This window comes from Rhipicephalus sanguineus, chromosome 5 (genome assembly GCF_013339695.2).
Source record: "Rhipicephalus sanguineus isolate Rsan-2018 chromosome 5, BIME_Rsan_1.4, whole genome shotgun sequence".
Taxonomy (NCBI): Eukaryota; Metazoa; Arthropoda; class Arachnida; order Ixodida; family Ixodidae; genus Rhipicephalus; species Rhipicephalus sanguineus.
In genome coordinates, this window is record NC_051180.1 from 177228715 (window position 1) to 177249061 (window position 20347).

A 20347-nucleotide genomic window follows, 5' to 3' on the forward strand; every position below is an offset into this window, starting at 1 on the left:
CCTCCAAAGTCAGATCCTCAGAAACCCGCTCCACCTAAGCCTGATTCCCAGCAGCCCTCGTCGTCAAAGATAGAAGATGCGAAGTTAAAGCCAGAAGCACAAAAAAATGTTCCACAGCAACCCGCTTCCGGGAAGCCTTCACCGCATGCAGATCTTCCACCGCCCGCTGGTGAACATCTCCAGGCGCCAACACCTGAAGCCCCGCTAGGTGAACACTCGCAGCTTGGCAATCAGCAAAGTTGGCAAGGTCCGGACTTCCATAGCAGTGATCCACAAGAGGGTGGTCTACTGGGAGGCAACTTCTGCTTTTTCGCCGTCATGGCCTGCCTCTTGACGATCCCCATCATCGCCATTCCGCTGATACTCGTCAGCAAAGGCAGCGACTCGAACGTGAGCATTGCGTAGCTCATTAGGCTCTTGCAGATGATCTGTTCCTCACTGGGCCGATGGCAAATAGAGACAATTCGCAGTAGCGCTGTTAGACGGCCTGACATTCACGGATGGATGCAGGGGAGGGGTCCGGATGTCCTGGATCCCCAACCCCTTAATTTTTTAATCTATACGACGAGTATGGGTGTTGACGCCCCGTAGTCACTTGAGTGATAACACTTCCCCTAAGCTGATCCCACTTTCGGCAAAATCATGTATCCGCCCCTGCTAACGTCCTTACACTCGCGCAGATGAGCACGAACGCATGCGCCTTTCGTAGGGGCTTCATGCGCTGGTTGTTGATTATCATTGATGTTTATTGGTGTCAGAAAAGTTTGTTTCAACCCTCGAGCTCACGCATACCACTTACAGGTAGTGAAGAGGTTATTTTATAACTTTGTGAAGTTATTTTTGCCTGAATGGTTTCTCTACTTGACTGATTAGTGACCATCTGTGATAGAACTCCTCCAGGTGGCGTGCTACAAGCTCTTATTCTGCGAGAGTCGATAAATGTGTGCGCTTAATCGTAAACAAGGACGGCTTTTGAGAAAAGCAACGCTTGCTGCTTTACGTTATCGCTTTTCTGACCAAGTATACGAAATGTTTCTGCGCTTGATGAAGGAGATATAACGATACCTAACAATTACGTTAACGAATGTACCTTGCGGTTTCCGTAATACCGATGTCACAAGTAGAGTTTGTATGAGATACATTGCGAGAAATCCTTAGAACACATAAAGTGCGTCGAGCAATATTCCAAATTCCACTAGTAGTAATAAATCTGTTCTGAAAGGTGCGATGCTGTTAAGGCTAATGAGACTTGCCGCAGATTAGTTGGCACGAGAAATAGTTCAAAGCACGGTGGTTTCATGTTTTACCATGTACAATGTTATTTTTTTCGTTTTCAGGCTGAACATGTTGTGTACCTTTGAAATAATCAAATTCCGTTACACGGCTATTAAAGGACTGGCAGGGTCTCTTATGCATTCACACTTAAGACGACTCGAAGGCGAAATCCATCTTCTTCTTCTTCTCTGTCGATGTATTGACCCGCCACCCTTCCAAAGCTTTCTGCCCCTAACGTGGTTTCGCACTGCCTTTAAGATCGAAAACACCTCACCTGGTTTTGCATTGCCTCCGTGATCGGACTACCTTTGACCAAGATACGGTGTCATGTGATGACGTCAGCACGTGAAGTTACGTCACGTAACATCATAATGACCTCACAAATTTTGGCGATATGTGCCGTCATCGTGACGTCATATGGTGACGTCGTCACGTGATAATGATTTTTTGCATCGCTCGTCCCCGACGCCGACGCCACTGACGCGGGACGCCGATGGTCAAATTTCGCATTTGATGAGGCATAAAGGCTTTCGCCTTACTATGTGGTTCTAGATCACGGCCTCGTGTTTTAACGCGATAGCGTTAAAGAGCTCGTCCGCAAAAATTCCGGTGTCGGCGTCGTTGGTTGTGAGCTAAAAATCATCATTTTGTCCATGACCGAAAAATTGAGAAAAATGCAAATAAAATAAATAATAAAACAATCTTAGCTTCGAGTGAGAATCGAAACCCAGGCCGTCTGCGTGGCAAGCAGAAGTTCTACCACAGAGCCACTCCATTGCTTGGAACTGCTCTGAAATTAACTTTAATGCTTCACAAACACCCGCGTCCTGTGTACAGGTGTCATAGTACGAGATGTAATATCGCAGTAAAACGGGGTCAAGCGTATATTGCTATCGGGCGTCACACCATGTGAACTGAATAACGAGTTGGTGGTTTAAAGTCGGCCACCCATTACAAAAGGCACACACATTACTGCGCGTATTCCCTGACGAACACGTAGTGGGTGCATCACAACTTGGAAAAAGTATCATGCGCGTAATTGCTGCTGTTTTAAAGCATGCCACCCATTACAAGGGGCATACACATTAGTGCGCGCATTCTCTTTCACGCACATAGTGTGTGCACTGTTTTCTTAAAAGTGGTGTTGAAAAGGGCGGAAACATTTACCTTTACATTAATATAGGTACGTCATGTGTGTGCGTGTGTGTGGCTGGCTGGGCGACTGAACATAATGACAAGTGAAACAGAGCGCGATGAGGATGAGGCTGGATATCGCTATCGCGTTCGACTCTTAAAGGCGAAGTAATTTTTTTTATTGCGATAGCAATTATGTGGACAGTCTCGGCTGGTTTTTGCCGCCGCCGTCATGCACCGTATGTGTATAAGTATGTATGTATATATAAAAGTCCCAAAGAAAAATGCTTCCGAAGCGCGGAATCGAACCAGCGACCTTTCTCTCCGCAGCGCGTGGCGCTAACCACTACGCCACAAAGCGCAGATCCTTCAGGCAGCTAACGGCGAGCGTGATACACACACCCTTTACCGCTGGCAGGACTCAGACACGGCAGGCGCTCATAAGCGTTTCTTCATTACCAGCGAGATGGCGCGAGGAGCGCAACGGGCGCATTTAAAAGTCGTCGGCCAGCTCGCTCGCTTCTAATATTTGCGCAGGGAGAACCTTGCCCTTCCGCTGTCTGTTCGCGCGGTAGTTGGTACCGGGGGGCAGATGTTTTTGCAGCGTAGCAGCGCGTCCATCACGGGCCGCTTTTCTTGCTATCGCATTCATTGCTTCGCCCTTGCGGCGAAACTGTGACTTTTTTCTTGTGGTTTTCAACTTGCAGCAGGTCGCGACGCCTCTCGCGCACGCATGTGCCGGTTCCCAGGAGCATTTGCAACAACGAAAGCCTACTGCGGGACGCGTGGAGTTATGTAGTTTTCTGAGCAAAGTTGCATAGCTTGCACTTCGTTGCGGCTGTTTTATATTACGATGTCGGCGTGCTCGATATGGCAGACAATAAGGCCGGGTGCTAATTTAGGAAAAACGCGCCAATCTGATTTATGGCTTCATGTGAACCATGTTCCCATAATCCTTACATCGGTCGTTGCGTTACCTCAAGTTCTCGAGATGAGCTGAATGGAGAACTGGAAGTATATGTTTTGACACCAACACGTCATCGTTGTTACAGCGAGTGATTGCAGTTATCCAATGCGATCTGTAAGCAACTGTTTGCACGCGCATATAGTCATCCTTTTAGGCATGAAATGCTATAAGCTCCCGTTTACGGTGGCCTTCAAGAGACCTTGAGTCAGACGCAAGTGCCGTTATCCGGCCATCGTGGAGAACGAAACACCAACCCAGGCAACCAGCTGAAAGTAAAAACATATGCGGTCTTCGGCTGCCAGTCCTTCGTGCAGGACCGCGTTAAACATGCTATTTACGGCCCAAACAAATAGAAAAATATTGCTTGCATCTTGTTCTCACCATTTGTTCACACCGCCAGTGCAGATGTAACTTCCAGTACACTGGAGTTTTTAATTGTCATTCCCAACAGCGATGTTCTAGAGCCAGATACAGGGCATAATACACTTGCTTTTTTAAACGGCAGCATTTGGCATACAGCACTGCACGGGCCCGGGCCGGGCCGTCCGAAACGTTTTCCGGGCTGGGCTAGGGCTTGAAAATGCGGGCCCGCGCCTGGCTCGGGCTTAAAGCCGTGGGCCTGGGCCGGGCCCGGGCTTGAGGCTGCGGGCTGTGCCGGACTCGGGCCCACAAGGCCTATGTCGGGCCTTCGAGCACACGCGAACGTTGTGCATTGCATGATATAAGGCATTTTGTGCCAAGCTGAAGGGACACGTGCAACGAGCTGGCTCTTAGTAGAGCTTAGAAGGGTGAAACCTTTTATCTGGAATAGAATCCAAGTATGGTGTGTAGCAGCTTGATTATATAATTATATTGTACACGGCGATTATGTTTCTGTGACGACGTTAGAATATGAACGATTTATATTTCATCTGCTTTTGGTGGCTGTTCACCATACGTAACGCTAACGTTTTTTATCTTGCTGCAACAAATTATTAATCAGGAGGCTCTTTTCAAATATTGTGTAATTGATGTTTGCAACGCGAGTGTAGAAAAGAGCATTAAAGAAAATGTCCCGGGTTTGCTTCTATCCGCTTTTTCATGTTAGTTGTACACTTCTTTTACATAAATTTGGTTGCTATGTTTTATTTTCACTATACTGTTATTGTAATGACTTGCCATGTGCCATATAGGCAACATTACATTTATATTCGTTGGTATTACGTGCCAAAACCACGATATGATTACGAGGCACGCCGTAGTGGGGATCGGATTAATTTCGACCACCTGCAGTTCTTTAACGTGCACCTAAAGATAACACGGGTGGTCTTGCATTTCGCCCCCATGAAAGCGTGGCCGCAGTGGCCGCGGGAATCGCACCCGCGTCTTAGCACTCAACAGCGAAACAGCTTCACCGCTGTGCTACCACCGCGGGCAAAGCAACATTTCGATGCATGTACACACCGGATTTTCCGTCCGATCGCCCGCTACAAAGCGCAAGGCATCATTAATAATCATCATCAACAACTAATATCCTCTAGGCCGTGGTTCCTAGCCCGGCCCGGGCTTGGAACCACGGGCCCGGGCCGTGCTCGGGCTGGGTTCGGTCATGTACGCCCGGGCCCGGGCCGGGCCCTGGCTTGGAACCACGGGCCAGGGCTGGGCTCGGGCTTCATAGAAAAATCAGGCCCGTTCAGTGCTTTAATTTGGCGAATAAGCGGCGCGAAGCAGGATTGTCCGGAGCTCATCGATTAAACAGCAGTTTTGTGGTGCGGGTTGCGAACTTCTCCCGAGAGATGGCACCACACAGCGTGCGGCGCACCAGCGTGGTGTCGAGTTGTGGCCGCATACGCTGGTATCGCTATGTTACTTACTTTTGATAGGATGGACTTACTTTTCACCTGGAAATGCTCATGCGCCTAAAAAGCAGTACTCCATAGAGGCGCATTTCATGGTTCTTTATATGGCCTCCTGTTTCAGTTTTTTTGGTAACAGAGCTACTGTTTACATAAAGCAGTCCAAAAGATAAGCGTTTGTTGATTTCTTCTTCAGAACAAAGCACTGACTTGTGAAAGAAACGCGTAGTTTTCTTTATAGCGCAGCTCACCGCGCATCAGCGCCACCAACGATCCATCGTCTTCTTTAATATCGTTTACTTATCATCTAGGTATGTTAAGAATATTAGTGATCTTTTTCTGTTTTTTTATATATAACCACCCCTATATAACTGCTCCCTTTACAAGCTGTCTTTCCGGTGATACGATAACAACGAAAACATTCTCTCACACCTTATCTCCCATCCACGCCTCAATGGTCTTTAGGAAAGAAGTGGAAATCTTAAGGGCTCGTTTTCTTTGTTATACACAATAGTAATGAGAACTAACAGACAATAATGCCAAGGAAAGTATAGGGGATGTTATTAGTAGAAAATGTAAGGTAAATGTGAAGAAAGAAAAGTGGACGAAAATATAACTTGCCGCGGGCAGGGACCGTGCCTGCGACCATAGGTTGCAGGTTCGGTCCCTGCTCGCGGTTCGGTCCCTGCCCGCGGCAAGTTATCTTTTCGTCCACTTTTCTTTCTTCACATTTACCTTACATTTACTACTAATAACATCCCCTATACTTTCCTTGGCATTATTGCCTGTTAGTTCTCATTAATACTGTGCATATCAATGGTCTCTAGAATGTTTTCGCTGTCTCAGCTGGTACACTTATGACTATTGCGGTTAAATGAACGAATACCTTATTCAATATTTTTTTAAACACCTACGCACTTAGGTGAGGATAGTCCGTCGAGTTATACTGCTCTGAAGTTTCGAAGGCTTAAAGCAGATTTATCAGAGGACTCTTCTTCGCTCCCTTCAGTGTTCTGACAAACGTATGAAGCTTATAACATGGACGTCTAGATACCACCACGCATGGACTAGCTAAATACTGGCACGATGCTATGCGCAGGAGACGTCGTCGACTCCGTACATTGATGTGGTCCCTCTTACTTCCACCGATGTTGAGAAGCGAGAAATAACATCCGCTACAGGCGGCGGCATCGCGCGGGCTGGCACGCCCATGACGCCCACGTTTGGTCAACGCGACAATGAACAAGATGCAGTGTGTCGCAGCAGCGATTGCTTCGCCCTGGAGACCCTGCTTCGTTCGCAGCTCAACAGGACGGCGGACCCCTGCGAAGACTTCTATGGTTACGTGTGCGGATATGGCAATGGCCAAACTGCATCGTTTATATCGAAGGTACGCTGCGCGCTAAGACATCACTTAGAATTGTTCACGTGTGTGCCGTGATCCGGGGCTCGGAGTGCAACATTCAAACCTTAAAAAATGCGTACGGGCAATGAGAATTTTATTTATTTTAATTTCAATGGACGGTGTAATGAGGGAATAAAAATTTGGAGACCTTGCCCTATACGAGGAGTCTCAAACACGCAACCCGCGGCGCGCACCTAGCTGTCATCGGGTCATTTTTACAATTTTTTAATACATTTGTTCATGAGCCACACAGAGGAGACTGGTATCAAGCATCATTTTCGTGTGGCACTCCATCCGGTCACCATGTGTCAAGACATATCCGTAGAACAAAAGCTTTATATTTCAGAATCATCGTGGCGATCAATATCGATATGTTTCTCGAAACGTGGCGCTGAATCTTCTTCAAAACTGACCCATATACCAGATATGGAAAAGGCCGTCTTTCAAATAGAAACGGTAGCTGACATTTTGTTCAAACTGCACCCTTCTCCACAAGCTAAGATCCCTTTCCTACCCTTTGCTATACTACAATATACAACATTACGCTATTCTTTACCCTCTCACGTTCCCCTTCCACTCCTCCTCACCCTCCTTTCCTTTTCTCACACCTTACTATACTATACTATACTATACTATACTATACAATACATGGCTATGCTTGCCCTCTCTTTTTTCTATCTCTTTTTTGCGTTTCTTTCTATCTATTCCTCTCTGTCTATTTTTTTCTCGGTGCTACTATCTTTTTTCTCTGTTTCTTCGTTTCCTTTATATTTCTCTCTTTCTCTTTTTTTCTCTGTCGCTCTCTGTACTGGTTCTTTAGTCCATCAGAGTTATTGCACCCCACGCCGGGCAAATCGGCACACGTGTCTGGGAGCGAGGGAGAAGATGAAGAAGAGGACGAAGATGCGCGTGTCCGGGTTCATGATGATGACGGTTTTCTGCTGTCGCCACACGGCATAAAGAAAATGTTAAGAGCTCCATTGTAAAAAAAGAAAAGAAAAAAAAAAAGGTCCCGCTCAGCTTTGCATCAAACGATATGACAATGAAACGCAGCAGACAAACCTGTAGTGATGACAACCTCGCGAAATGGAACAACGGAACTCGTACGTTTATCTCGGGCAGCGAGACGGCAGTCACGTACGTGTACTGTGAAAGAGCTCTCATCCGGAGACTGCATGTTAGATTCGCTGTATTTATTGCTAGAAGCGCCACGAGGTCTAGCGGCGTTATCCTCGCATTTGCGGGGCTATCGGCCCCGGCATATGCCTCCAAGTGTACGCTCGATCGCAGCACAATACCAGTGCAACAGAGCATAGTTTCGGTAGACAGATGTTCAACAATATGTAAGTAGCCTGATGACGAAGAACGACACCAGGGTTCGGGACGCCGGCTTCTTGGCCAATCCCCCGTTGTGGGCGTGAGCTAAATGCAAGGAATAAGCAAGCAAGCAAGCAAGCAAGCAAGCAAGCAAGCAAGCAAGCAAGCAAGCAAGCAAGCAAGCAAGCTTGCCCGATGAATGGGTGTGTCTGTATCGCTCATTACGATGGCGCAGTCACAAAACGTTGGGGAACCCTGACTTCGAGGTTGGAACAACACGCCGTCGTTGGTATTGGCTAGCCGAGTCGCTCCGGATTAGTAACGCCGTCCACGTTTCCTTGGCGATGGAGTCATCAACCCGACCTCCGCTTCAGCTGCCAATCAAACCATCCGTGGGTGGCGTCCGAGCCTCCTCTTGGTTCCCGGGAACGACATGACGGATGCCATGCTACCACCTCACGCCAAGAATGCGCACGGGCTCCTGTATCGTGGGAATGCCGTTCACGCTTCCCATGGCCTGCATTCCGTTCCCAGTATTCTGCCAACATCTGATCCGCCAAGGGACGCCGTCCAGGCTTCCTCGACTGTTATCTCGCTGCTGTGCGTGCAGTGACCGCTGCATAATCCGCGGACGTGCTCACTGATTCTTCGGGCTTCTCATCGCGCAACTATCGCGCCAGCTCGACTGCCTGGCATCGTTGAGCACCAGGATCCGTCCCGCCACTTTCAGATCGCCGGTTCATTGCGAACTATCGGAGTGCAGCGGATTCCAAGGCAATGCCGACTCCTGGGTCGATACCATCAATGCGCTCGGTTCTCGTCACGCCTGGTCGGACAAGTGGCTCGTTGCCATTCACCTCCTCCGAGATGGAGCCAAGGCATGACATAACTACGACGACATCAGGTGACAGTCATAGCTGGAATGGAGTGCAGCTCTGATTGCTCCTTTCGGCCGGATTGCCTGTGCCATCTTCGAGTCCAACACGACCTCTACCGAGGATGGAGCTCAGAAGGGGTACCACCTCGAGGTTGCAACTGCACACTGCAGCTTATCGATAGACAGCTTCGCCGCCTGCCCTGGTGCAGACACCGAGTTCGGGCTGTGCTCTGCCAATGCGTTGGTATGCGGCACAAAACCACCACTGTCGGAGGCCGACATTAATTTTCATCCATAGAAATGATACCGACGACCGGCTCGTTTTTGTGCGGCGTCTACAAGCTGCTCGGCATTGCTCCCACGTGCAGCAGAACGGTTGTCAGCGAGACCTACGACCCCGACGGCACAGCCAATGGCGCCTGCCAGAGTACGCTGAGGCACATTCTCAAGCCAAATCGCAACGAGGCCGGGACCAACGATCGCGATGCAGCCAGTGTTGCCCACCAGAGCCATTTGGCAGCTCCGCGCGCTCGCAGTCATGTCAGAGCGTGGTGACGAATAACGACACCGGGGTTCGGGCGCGCTGGCAGCTAGCGCGAAGAATAAGAAGACGAGGTGCGGATTAGAACAGGGGGGCGATCGGAGATCTCTGTTCGTTCGCGTTCGTTCTGCGGTGCCTACGTCACAAAAGTGAGAGGAGGCGCAGCTCTTTGAGCTCTCCCGCCTGGAACCGCCGAGAGGAAGAGGACAGCCAATCGTGAAGCGGAAAGCTTTCCGGAAGTAGACGCGCATCCTGTGACGTCGGCACGGGGACCGTGAAGCGTTTCTCGCCTTTTAATAAATATAATTACTTTACAGAAAGTTATTGCTTTTGCTTCTCAAGCTCAAACGCTTTTTCAAACAGCAACAGCTTTGAGTAATGATATTTAATAATGTTAGTTTTTTTTGACGTCGTCGCTAGATGGTGTCGCGCACGCGAAAAAAAAAAGAGAAAAGTAGCGGCTGACGCAGTTTCAAAATGTCGTCCCATCGCAACGTCTGCGTTGGTTCTCGGGTGTCGGATCGTCAAAAGGAGCTTCTGCTGGCTTTTGTGAAAGATCGCGACGCTGTCGTGCCCGCTGGAGCCGTCGTTCACAAGGGAGGACCGGGACGACATGTGGCAGGAGCTAGTAGCGCTTTTGAACGAAGAATTCCCTGCGCGTAACACCAGAGCCCAGTGGCAGGCCCAATGGAGGAATGAGCGCTACTATTCGCAGCAGGGTCTTGCCAAACTCCGAGGGCAGCAGAGGTGAGTGCGAGCACAATTGTATTGTGGTTGGTCATCTTACACGTCCCGCTTGTGCTTTACAGCGGCACCCGAGGCGGCCAGATTTCGGATTACCGCGGCCGTGTCGTGCTCGACAGAGACGAGTGTGCGAGGCCCAGAGTTCGGGGGGTCTGAATCGGTAAGCACTGGCTTAGAATATCATTGTTACTTGTATGCTGCGAACAAGTGGGCTCATTTGCTTCGAGCCATTACGCGCTGTTAGTTTTATTTTTTCAAACAATATCGAGTGGATCACCCGGCCGCCGCGTTAGCTGAGGTGCTAACACGTTGCACCGCCCAGAACAGAATGCGAAACAGCCACAGTTGCGGTGATGACGAAAGAACAGCCGCGAACTATATTTCGAAGCTCATTAGAGCACCCTACGTGCTACAACCCATTTCTCAGACCGTCGAGTCGAGTGAGGTGCGTAGCCAGTAGGCTTGCCCCCCCCCCCCCCCCCTCCACCCCTCTCTCCGAAGTCTGTGTGTCATAGCATGCCGCTGTTGAAACATTCTAAAAAAACATTGCTATTGTCCACTTCCACTCCATACTTCTTATTGCACTCAGTGTGTCAATCAAGAAACTTCTTACTATAACAGGTGAGCCCTGCTCCAGCTGCTGCTGGTGTGGCTGAAGAGGATGTGGCCCAGGATCTTCCCCGTGCCCCAACTCGTAAGTTTCCCTGATGTTTTTGATTAACTGTAGATGGTGTTACATGCTCACAGGTGATGCTCATGCGTGCAGGCATATGTTTGTGAAGAGATGACATCTGTGGGCATAAAGACAAAAAGCTGCACGAAAAAAATTTGGCAAACGGTTGCAGGAGCTAGTTAGTTGTATGCATAACTGTCAGATGGAATAAACAGGTGTCCTGCCTTGCAGTTATGGTGAAATGTAGCAAAAAGGTAGCATTGCAAAAATGTTCAACATCTTGAAATGTTTCCCTATTTTGTCAGTTGCTTCAAAAGTGAAACTGAAAATGTGCTATTGCTAAATATAATGTTCAAAAAGCAAGCTCGTTATATAACTTCTTCACATAGCCATCATACACAAATGCACATTTTTGCACCTGTGTTACACCTGCTTGCTGTATGTTTTGCATACTGCAGCAGCTAGGGTTTCGGAAGGAGATTGTGTCAGTCATCGCGTAAAGCCGGGCAAACGATTGTGTAGCCCTGAAAAGGGCTGTTTGGTTGCTTCTCATGCAGAGGTGGTTAGAGGTGTGAGATGCGTTTGATGAGATGAGCGAAAATGAATTCCGGCACCGCTTTGGTCTGTACAAACGAAGTGCGTTGGTTGTGCGGTGAACCAAGCACCATTCATGGATGCCATTGGGTCAGTGGATTTTCAACAAAGAGGAAATTGTTGCACACACTGAAACTCTTCACGAACAGAAGCTTCCAGCGAAGAGTCGGTAGCAGGAAATTTATAGATGATAATGGCAACACATTTCCTGGTTTCCAGCTCATGCCGCAGCTGCGAGATGGGGGCAACCGGCAGGCCGAGGCGCTGGAGTTACTAGCCGCAAACACCAGGCGGCAGGGCCAGGCATCATTGGAAAGCTGCGCCAGGTTCAACTTCTCGGTGACGTGGTCCACGAACTGCAAGGCGTTGGTACCCTCGCCCGGGCCCTCATTGCAGCGGAAGCCACCTGCACAGTGATTTGTAAAGACTAGTTGTACATACATGTAGATTTATTTTTGTTCACATCACGAGCTATGATACGCTTGCTTGCTTCAATGGTGCCCTGCAATTTTTTCTCAGTTAATTTTCTTTTTCTGCATATCAGAAGCACTGATGAGCTGTTTCATTGTACATGCATTCAGCAATTCAGCAGTCATGCATTCAGCAATTTTGTAGTATATGCACATAGTGCACTGTAGTGTATCTTTATGTTTACAGTGTATACGTGTAGAATTTTGTGGCACACTGTACGTTTTCTATCGATTTTTACACATCCTGGAAAAAAAGAAATGCGTTTGTGAACGGTCTAGGTTGCACAACAATTTTGAAATATTGCAAGACCAAAAAATAGTTGACGAATACGTGTTCTGTTGCTTAGAAGTGTTTAGACAATAGGATTGGGTACAAACAGAAATCAATAGTAGAGGAAGACATATCAGCAACCAACAACTTGCATTTTTTAGCGAGTTCGATTAATACCGGTTAGACTGTGCCTTGTTTTCATGTAATACAATGACTTTCGTGCTGCGAGACGCGTGTGTTGCTGCAGAGGAGCAGCAGGCACTTTGTAGTAACTCCATTTGTATATTATAAAAGGAAGCTACTTTTATATTCTTTTCCTTGGCATTGAATTTAAGGGATATTTATTTACTTTGCTCTTTATGTGCATTGCTCGCGATACTTGTAATAAAATTTCACTTCTTACACCACCCTTGTTGTTCACCTCATTTAAAAGCACGATCCTTGTTGCACTAAAGCTAGCGCATGTTGCTGTGCTGATTCAACAGCCTTTTCAGGTTACCACTTTGGCTCCGAATGGCACCATGTGCCATTCACAGGTGAGCTCTCACTTGTGCTTAGTGTGAAGCACCATATTTTACAACCTGGTCGAAGTATTTCATCAGCATGGCATTGTGTGACAAGGGGCATAGGTCGGCAAACTCACTCATGAGTCGATTCACTCAGATGCAGATCGAGCTGTGAGTCCGGGTGAGTAATACATTGGTGAGTTCGATTCCGGGTGAAAACATTTTAGTGAGCCTGAGTCCGAGTGAATCCGCTTGAGGAAAATTTTGGTGAGTCTGAGTGAGCCCCAAGAGCAAAATATATTTCACGAGTGAGTCAGGGTGAGCTTCACATTTTTTGCCAACCTATTCAAGGGGGTTATTCATTGATAGGAGAATGCTGTTTCGTTGATATGTGCAGCAAACATTTGAAGTGTAGTAAAAAAAAACAGTCATTTGTTTATGCCAGTGACAAACCAATGAACAAAGACAAACACGCACCACACAATGCTGCCGAGGTCGTTGCAGGCGGCGGCGTACTCTGCGCAGATGCTCAAGCATGCAGGCCCAGTGGTTCTCGAAACAGGTTCACTACACGGTTGCGCTGCTGCTGGCTCCCGTTGTGGTGGTGGTGGTGGTAGCTCAGCTGCTGCTGGCAGCAGCTCAGCATCGTCTGTGTCGTCATCGTCCCCTTCGAGAACAGGCTTATGTGCCGCCAACGCAATGTCGTGCAGAGCTGCACAAGCAGCAATGATGCTTGTGCAGCTCTGCACAAGCTTACAGCGTTGCACCACTCCACAACATTGCGCATGGCGGTGTGGGCCTTGTTGTAGTGGTTATCAGGGGTGCCACGAGCTGGGCGTCCGGGCACTGGTGTCAGGAGTCACGGTTCTAATGTATAGCTGGAGTCTCCTGCACGAGGGCGGCATGACAGCTGTAGTGATAACGTCATGAATGTGGCAAGCATTGACAGCACTTACCAAGCAAGCCGAAGTTTTGCTTCCAGGTGCTGACGGAGAGGGCTCCCCCGCCATACCCACGAGTCATGACATGACCCCAGGAAACATGGACTGACATCCAGAGGTCGGCATCACATGTCTGCAGAATTCAATTCAGTCAAAATTGTACCCATAAATGACCTTCGGTACAATGTTGCGTATTATGTTAATGTAACTACATCTGCCTGCACTGTTACTGACTGTTGAAACATAGTTATGAACAAATCATCGACAGGGTAGGACTTGTACCATAAGTTCTAACACGAGGACAATGCAGTGTCAAAGGGTAGTCTGCATGTTTACTGCTTGGAACAACCCATCTTCCAGCCACCAAAGCCTTTTAACCAAATTACTGCTGTATGTTTAAGGCAATGTATCACAAAATATCTACAACACGAAAAACTTCGACTGAAAAAAGGGTTATGAAACAATGCGTATTTAATGTATGTACATGCTCGGGCGCGTTCCGAGGGACCGAAGTAAAGTTTATTCATCCATCTATGTAATGATCCATGTAACGTCCATCACGACAATGAACAATAAGGGCATACTACGGCACATTCTGGGAGCGCTAATCTCAACAAATACAAATCGAGAATCAAGCTTCGGGTACACATGGCGAACGAGCAACGGTAATATTATGCACTGTGCAGGCCGCTGAACCAAAGTGTACTCCGCGTCACATGATTTCATCGCTTATCCTAAGCGAAGTGCCCTGAAACGATCCAATTCCCGTTCTGGATAGATCGAAAATACCGCTCCCACTATACTCAGTTGCAACAGCCTCAGTAAAGCGGAAAGTTTAAGCGATATAAATGAAATAATTCGCTACGCATACAATGCATGGATAATACTCACGATCATGGTGTTGAATGCGTAGAGTCCCTTCCCCGACATGTAATGCGTCGTATCCGCGGAGCTCAGGCCATGGGGCTTCGGGATTGCGATGAGCGTACCATCCACGCACCCGACCACAACGGGAATCCGCCCGAGCCGAGCGAACGCCGCCTTTGTTAGCTCCTTCGCGTCCGTGGTCTCGGGAAAGGCCACCCACCGTTTCTGCCCGCCAACGACATTAATGGCGTGTGCCACCTCGTGGATGGTTTCGCTGACGGACGACTGCGACAGGCCGATGAATTCCTCGCTGCCGACAGCTCGCTGGAAGCATCCGCTGGCAAAAAATCTCAGCGCAGACAACACCTTCCGCTCTGTTGAAATCCCACTGGCTCGTTGGCACCCGATGACGGGGTCGAGTTCGTCGCACAACCAACGTACCGTACGTTTCGAGAAACGAAAGCGACGCCGGAATTCACACTCGCTCGTCTCTTCAAACACATTTCGCACCTCCTACCATTCTGCATCTGCTTCGAGAAACGCCAACGTAGCAAGGAAGCACCGTTGCAAGCGCCATTTTCTCAAAATCAGCTGTTGCGGCAGCCGCAAACGCCGCATCACTCGAAGTACATGCCGTGCGACGCCATTGTTCGCTCGAGAGAACGCGAGCGAACGGGCTCGCTCTCCGTTCACTTTTAGCAGACGACATGCTCGTTATGACGCGGCATGACGTCACCAAAAAAGAAAACATCAAGGAAAAAAAAAAAAGAAATGGCCACGCCCCTTAGAGTGGCGTGAGTTGTCCGGCTTCAGCCAATCGCGTGCGATCATCAGAACGAACGCGAACGAACGGCGCAGAACAGAGATCTCCGATCGCCCCCCAGCTTGCCCGAAGAATGGGTGTTGTGTCTGTCTCGCTTGATCATTACAGTAGGAGGAACTCTGACAGCACCACAGCCGTGAAGTTGGAGTTATCTGACGCCCCCTGGAGGGAATCGAAGCTAATAACAAATAAATAAAATGCTATCGCTGAGGCGGCCAGCGAGGATACCAATTCATGGATCACGCAAGGACGCCGGAAGTTGTATGCAGAACATGTACACACTTCATTTATACGCACACGTACTTGAGACACAAAGTAAACACATTTCAACACGCAATTCATGTGCATACAACCGACAACGTGATCAAACCCCTATCCAGTCGCGTATGCCCAGACGCGTTTACAGACACCTTAATACGAAGCGAGCAAGCTTAGTCACTGAATGACGACCAACTCTGGTCAGCAAGATGATGCGTCACTTTTCTTCAACTCTTTAATTTCGTGATGGCATCACAAAATACAGACAAAATTATAGTGTTGCTATCGCTTGGAGACGCTGATCTGGTAATGTAAAGCCACATAATATTGAACATTGTAATTAGAGTTACATTTGACAGCCACCACATCCAGAGCCATGCATACCCTTCTGACCACATTTATAACTAGTGGCATCTCTCGACAGCGTGCCACACACTCGCCCTTCTTTTACCGCTTATGCCACATCCCCAATTACCCCTCTACGATTTCTTTATTTTTTATTGTTTCTGTGGAAAGGCGCAGCTGGCACAACACAGCGGGTGGTACTCGCCAGCATGCAGGCCAGACTTGTCGCTTTCGTCGTGTCGACTTTCATCTGGATGGGTTGTCGTGAGAATTGTGTTTAACCTTTGGCCACAAATATGACGATGAGCCATGGATTCGTTCAACCATCACCTCTTCAACGATAATGCTTTTGACGCGGTGACGGCCGTCTCAGTTGTGTATACGTACGTTGCTCCGCGGTTCATGCAAAGAAACAAGGCAACATGACCTCGCACAAGATGGTGTTCTCTCGCGAAGCAGCTCGATAATGTGAGTAGAGGAACTAGCGTTATACACCTTGCGGATTATGGAAATGACCGAAATCCATACTACGTGTGCCAGAACATTTTAGTACGCTGTACCTACATACTACTCTGCATGATGAAATGGAACAAAGCGAAAAAACCTAGACACAGCGGAAGGAACGTAGGAAAAAACAGGACAAGCACCGACTTTCAACTAAACTTATTTACACAAGTATCGTAACATATAAACACCCGAAACATGCTACAAGGGGAAAAAATATCAAACGCGTGTACAAAGCAAAATCTTGTGACAAGTACCACTTCTCCTGCTGATAGTGAAATTGAAGGCTGACATATGCTTTGCGGGGCTTAGTGTCAATGTCAGGTGTAGAGAGCATGCGTTGTTTTTGAAGAATAGCAAGTATGCGCGTATGTCTACCCATTGCGCCCAATGCAATAGCTCGCTGTGTTAGAAAAAACAATAATTTTGTATTATCATGAAGATTTGAGCATGAGGTTTGGCAGCAAATATGAGCGTAAGGGGGGGAGCAATGCATAAGCCAACCTTAAATTGCATTATCATCAAAAGAAGTGACATTTCTGGATATTACTTGTCACGACATTTTGCTTCGTAAATGCGTTTGATATTTTTCCCCTGGGGTCAATGTTGCCAAACTGCCGCCAAATCTGGCAACTAATTTGCCCCTGCAGTCCCAGCTTTCCTGTAAGGTTCCTGTGCGCTGTGCATTTCGCATGCGCCTGTGTGGTCCGCTGACATCGGCGCGTTGCAGAAGTCGGGGCCCTTTCGTTCGCTGTATGCGCCGTTATACAACAATTAACAGATCGGACTCGATCGTGTCTCAAAAGTAGGAAATCCACGCGCAACGACGCGTTTGCGGAAGAATATGAATGGCGTCGCAGAAGTCCGGACACTCTATGCGCCGTGTAGGAATCTCTCCGTAGCAACACCCGCTTGCCGTGTCGACTTCGGTCTCACATGTATGGGGGCTTTTCTTTCGATGCGCTCAGAGTTCTAGTCACATCGCTTGACGGCCGATTACTCTTTTAAGTAGGTGACGTACCGTTACCACGTTACTACATATATGAAACTTACGGTGGTGTATCTCCGATGGCCACGGCTGGATAATTAAAGCATATCACATATCAGTTCATGCTACGTCCGCAAGCTGCTTTATCACCGCTGCTGGACGACACTGTTAGGTCTGAGCTGGTCGTGGGAGGCGCGACTCCAGCGACTCACGGAACTGTAAATGGGAGCAGGCCCGGTGAGCCGCTATTGCTTGCGGGGCCCTGAAAGGGGGGCTCCACCCACAATAATAATGAACATGCATGCTTTCATTGAAATTTAGGTTGTTCGTGGTTAGCAAACGCGTAGTTGTGCATAGTAGACACGGTACGCGCCCCACATGTAGATACAGAAAGATTCCTACTTCAAAGACACGAGTCCGAGCGATGTATGTATCGTATACACACCGCACACTGCTGTGTCCGGACTTATGCGATGTCATTCAGATTCCCCAGTAAACGCGTCGTTGCGTGGATCCTACTTCTGAGACACCATCGAGTCCGATCTGTTAATTGTAGAACGGTGCATACTGCAAAAGAAAGGGCCCCGATATCTGCGACACGCAGGGGCTGTTAATTATAACGGCCGATGTCAACAAACCACGCGGGCGCTTGCGAAATCCACAGCGGATTACACAGAAACCTGACGGAGAAGATGGGACTGCACGATCAAATTTAGCCGCCAGATTTCGCGGCAGTGTGACAACATTGACTCCCAAGTCTGGCAACAGACTTCTGCAACACCAATCGGAACCCTGCCTTCTTTTGGGGGTGAAGCCAAATGCATTAAAATAAAAGATATAAGCGCGCGTTGCAATATAAACGAACCCCTCAGAAAAGTTGCGCTTCTTTCGTTCATTCGTAGCGAGGGCCTCGTTACGGCAGACTCAATGCCTTAGGTTAGCATACGAGGATTTATTGACCTGCTGCCGCCTCGCGCAAACGTCACGTACCACGTGACACCTCCTGAGCGTTCCAAACTCGCCACCTGGGCTAAGAGCGGCGCTAGCTAACACTCCTGGGAATTACACGCACACACTCTAAAAAAAAAAAAATGAGAGCGAGAATGGAGCAACGGGCTCCGTTTCTCCTTCAGAGCAGCGACTTTCTCCCCCGCGGACGCTTTACTCGTCGCGCCCTCTTGCGGCAAGCGCCAATGGAGAAACTTTTCTCCTCAACCACGTGACTTACTAGCGCGCGCATGCGCACGGCGAGTTACATCGTGATTCCGTGCTGCGGAGACCGGCCGCCCTTTCGCGCCCACTCGGCAGCCTCAGGCCGTCCTGTGCTACCTGACCGCGGCCAGTCGCGTGCAATTACTTGTACCTAGGATTGATTCGAGCAACACGCGAGTGACGTTCATTGTTTTTGTTCTATGTGTTGAGTAACGTGTGTGGCGTTTTTTTTTTCTTTTTTTAAGCTCTCGGCGTATGCGCGATGCGCCGCTATATTTTGATGTGTCTCGTGTTGTTTGTATGCGTTTTCGCACGATCTGCTTGTCATAAATACAGTAAGTCCTGCTTCACAAAACAGTCTTGTTTTAATGAACACCTCAGCCTGTACACCAATAATTTGAATTTTTTTCGGCGTTAACATACTTGTCAAGAGCACGCGTTTTTAGTCTTGCGCAACACTTATAGCACTTATCAATACAACAAGCAATATAGAGAAGGATGAAAGTTATTTTTTTTCAACATTTCAGCAAACGTGATACCATTGGACAGTGCATGCGTGAAAGTTCGATAACATATAATTGCTGGAGTTTGACGTGTCGAAACCACCGTATGATTATGAGGCACGCCGTAGTGTGGGACTACGGATTAATTTCGATCAACTGGGGTTCTTTAACGTGCACCCGAGCACATGGGTGTTCTTTTCCTTTCGCCCCCATTGAATTGTGGCCGCCGTGGCCGCATTTTAACGTTAAACTGCATCATAATTGTACATATATGAAAAATAAGTCAATGACTACTGTCAGTTAAGCCAAAATTCTCAATCACATGCGTTTTGGATTACGCATGCCATCACTGAGAATAAGGACGGACTTATGCACGCGTGCAGTATGTATGCCTCGTTCTCAGAAGTTTGCTTTGGCGTGCGAAACACAACACAAAATGCGCTTCTAATGACAGCTGTGCACAGTAGGGAATCACTAACACTCTCACTCATCTTTGTGAAAAGAGTATTCCAAATCAAGCGCAAGACCAACCACCGCCACAACGACAACTAGCTCTTCTAAACGACAACTACACAGCTGTCGCACAATGACCGCAATTTGACACGCCAGGCGAATACCGTGACATAACAGTAGCAGAGTAGGATGTAGGTACAGCGTACTGAAATATTACAGAACACGTAGTGTGGGTAGCGTTCTTTTCCATAATTCGCGCGGTGTAGCGCTAGTTTCGGTACTGAAGTAATGGAGCCGCCGCGACGCCAAGAGCCACTGGCATCGCTCTCGAAAGACCACCGTCCGGCGCGAGGCCATCTTGCCTTGTTTCTTCGCGCGACCCGCGTTGTAATGTACGTATACGCAATTGAGACGGCCGTTACCGCATCAGAAGCATTGTCATTGAAGGGCTAGCAGTTGAACGAATCCATGGCTCATCGTCATGCTTGTGGTCAACGCTTAATTAAAATAGAATGTGAACATATGTCGACGCCAAACCACTCAACGAAGTCGACGCGACGAAGGCGACAGAATCTGAAACGAATGTTGCGCCCTCCCGCAGTAACTGTAAAAAATAAAGAAATCAGAGAGGGAAATTTTATCTGTGGCCGCTATCGAAAGATTGCGCTACTTCAAAATGGCGTCGAAATGGTATGAACGGTTCTCGATATCGTCGTTTTCGCATTAACTTAATCAACTCTGTAATTATAACGTTCATTATTATGCGGATTTTGATTAACTGGTGCGCTTGAATAAGCCATAGCTACACTTTAATATTGTCTACGTATATTGGGTTGCAGCCATG

At 48.2% G+C, this 20347-nt stretch overlaps 1 protein-coding gene and 1 long non-coding RNA gene across 2 annotated transcripts; one reads left to right on the plus strand and one right to left on the minus strand.

Moving 5' to 3' along the window:
* The first annotated feature begins 9841 nt into the window (after positions 1-9841).
* LOC125758481 (uncharacterized) lies at positions 9842-11908 on the plus strand. Its single transcript, XM_049415794.1, has 4 exons — positions 9842-10098; positions 10161-10255; positions 10717-10789; positions 11582-11908. The coding sequence occupies exons 1-4, from the start codon at positions 10047-10049 to the stop codon at positions 11791-11793; spliced, it is 432 nt and encodes a 143-aa protein (XP_049271751.1). The 5' UTR covers positions 9842-10046; the 3' UTR covers positions 11794-11908.
* On the minus strand, positions 11661-14514 carry LOC125758482 (uncharacterized). The gene is made up of 4 exons (XR_007416118.1): positions 14442-14514; positions 13566-13683; positions 13087-13497; positions 11661-11768 (listed from the first exon to the last, which is right to left on the minus strand). It is a non-coding gene; the product is annotated as an uncharacterized LOC125758482 (long non-coding RNA).
* Positions 14515-20347: the final 5833 nt, after the last annotated feature.

Coding starts and splice junctions, on each gene's coding strand:
- LOC125758481 (XM_049415794.1), top strand. CDS start 10,047: ATGAGCGCTACTATTCGCAGCAGGGTCTTGCCAAACTCCGAGGGCAGC. Junction 10,256..10,716: donor AGTTCGGGGGGTCTGAATCG/GTAAGCACTGGC, acceptor TTACTATAACAG/GTGAGCCCTGCTCCAGCTGC. Junction 10,790..11,581: donor TCTTCCCCGTGCCCCAACTC/GTAAGTTTCCCT, acceptor CCTGGTTTCCAG/CTCATGCCGCAGCTGCGAGA.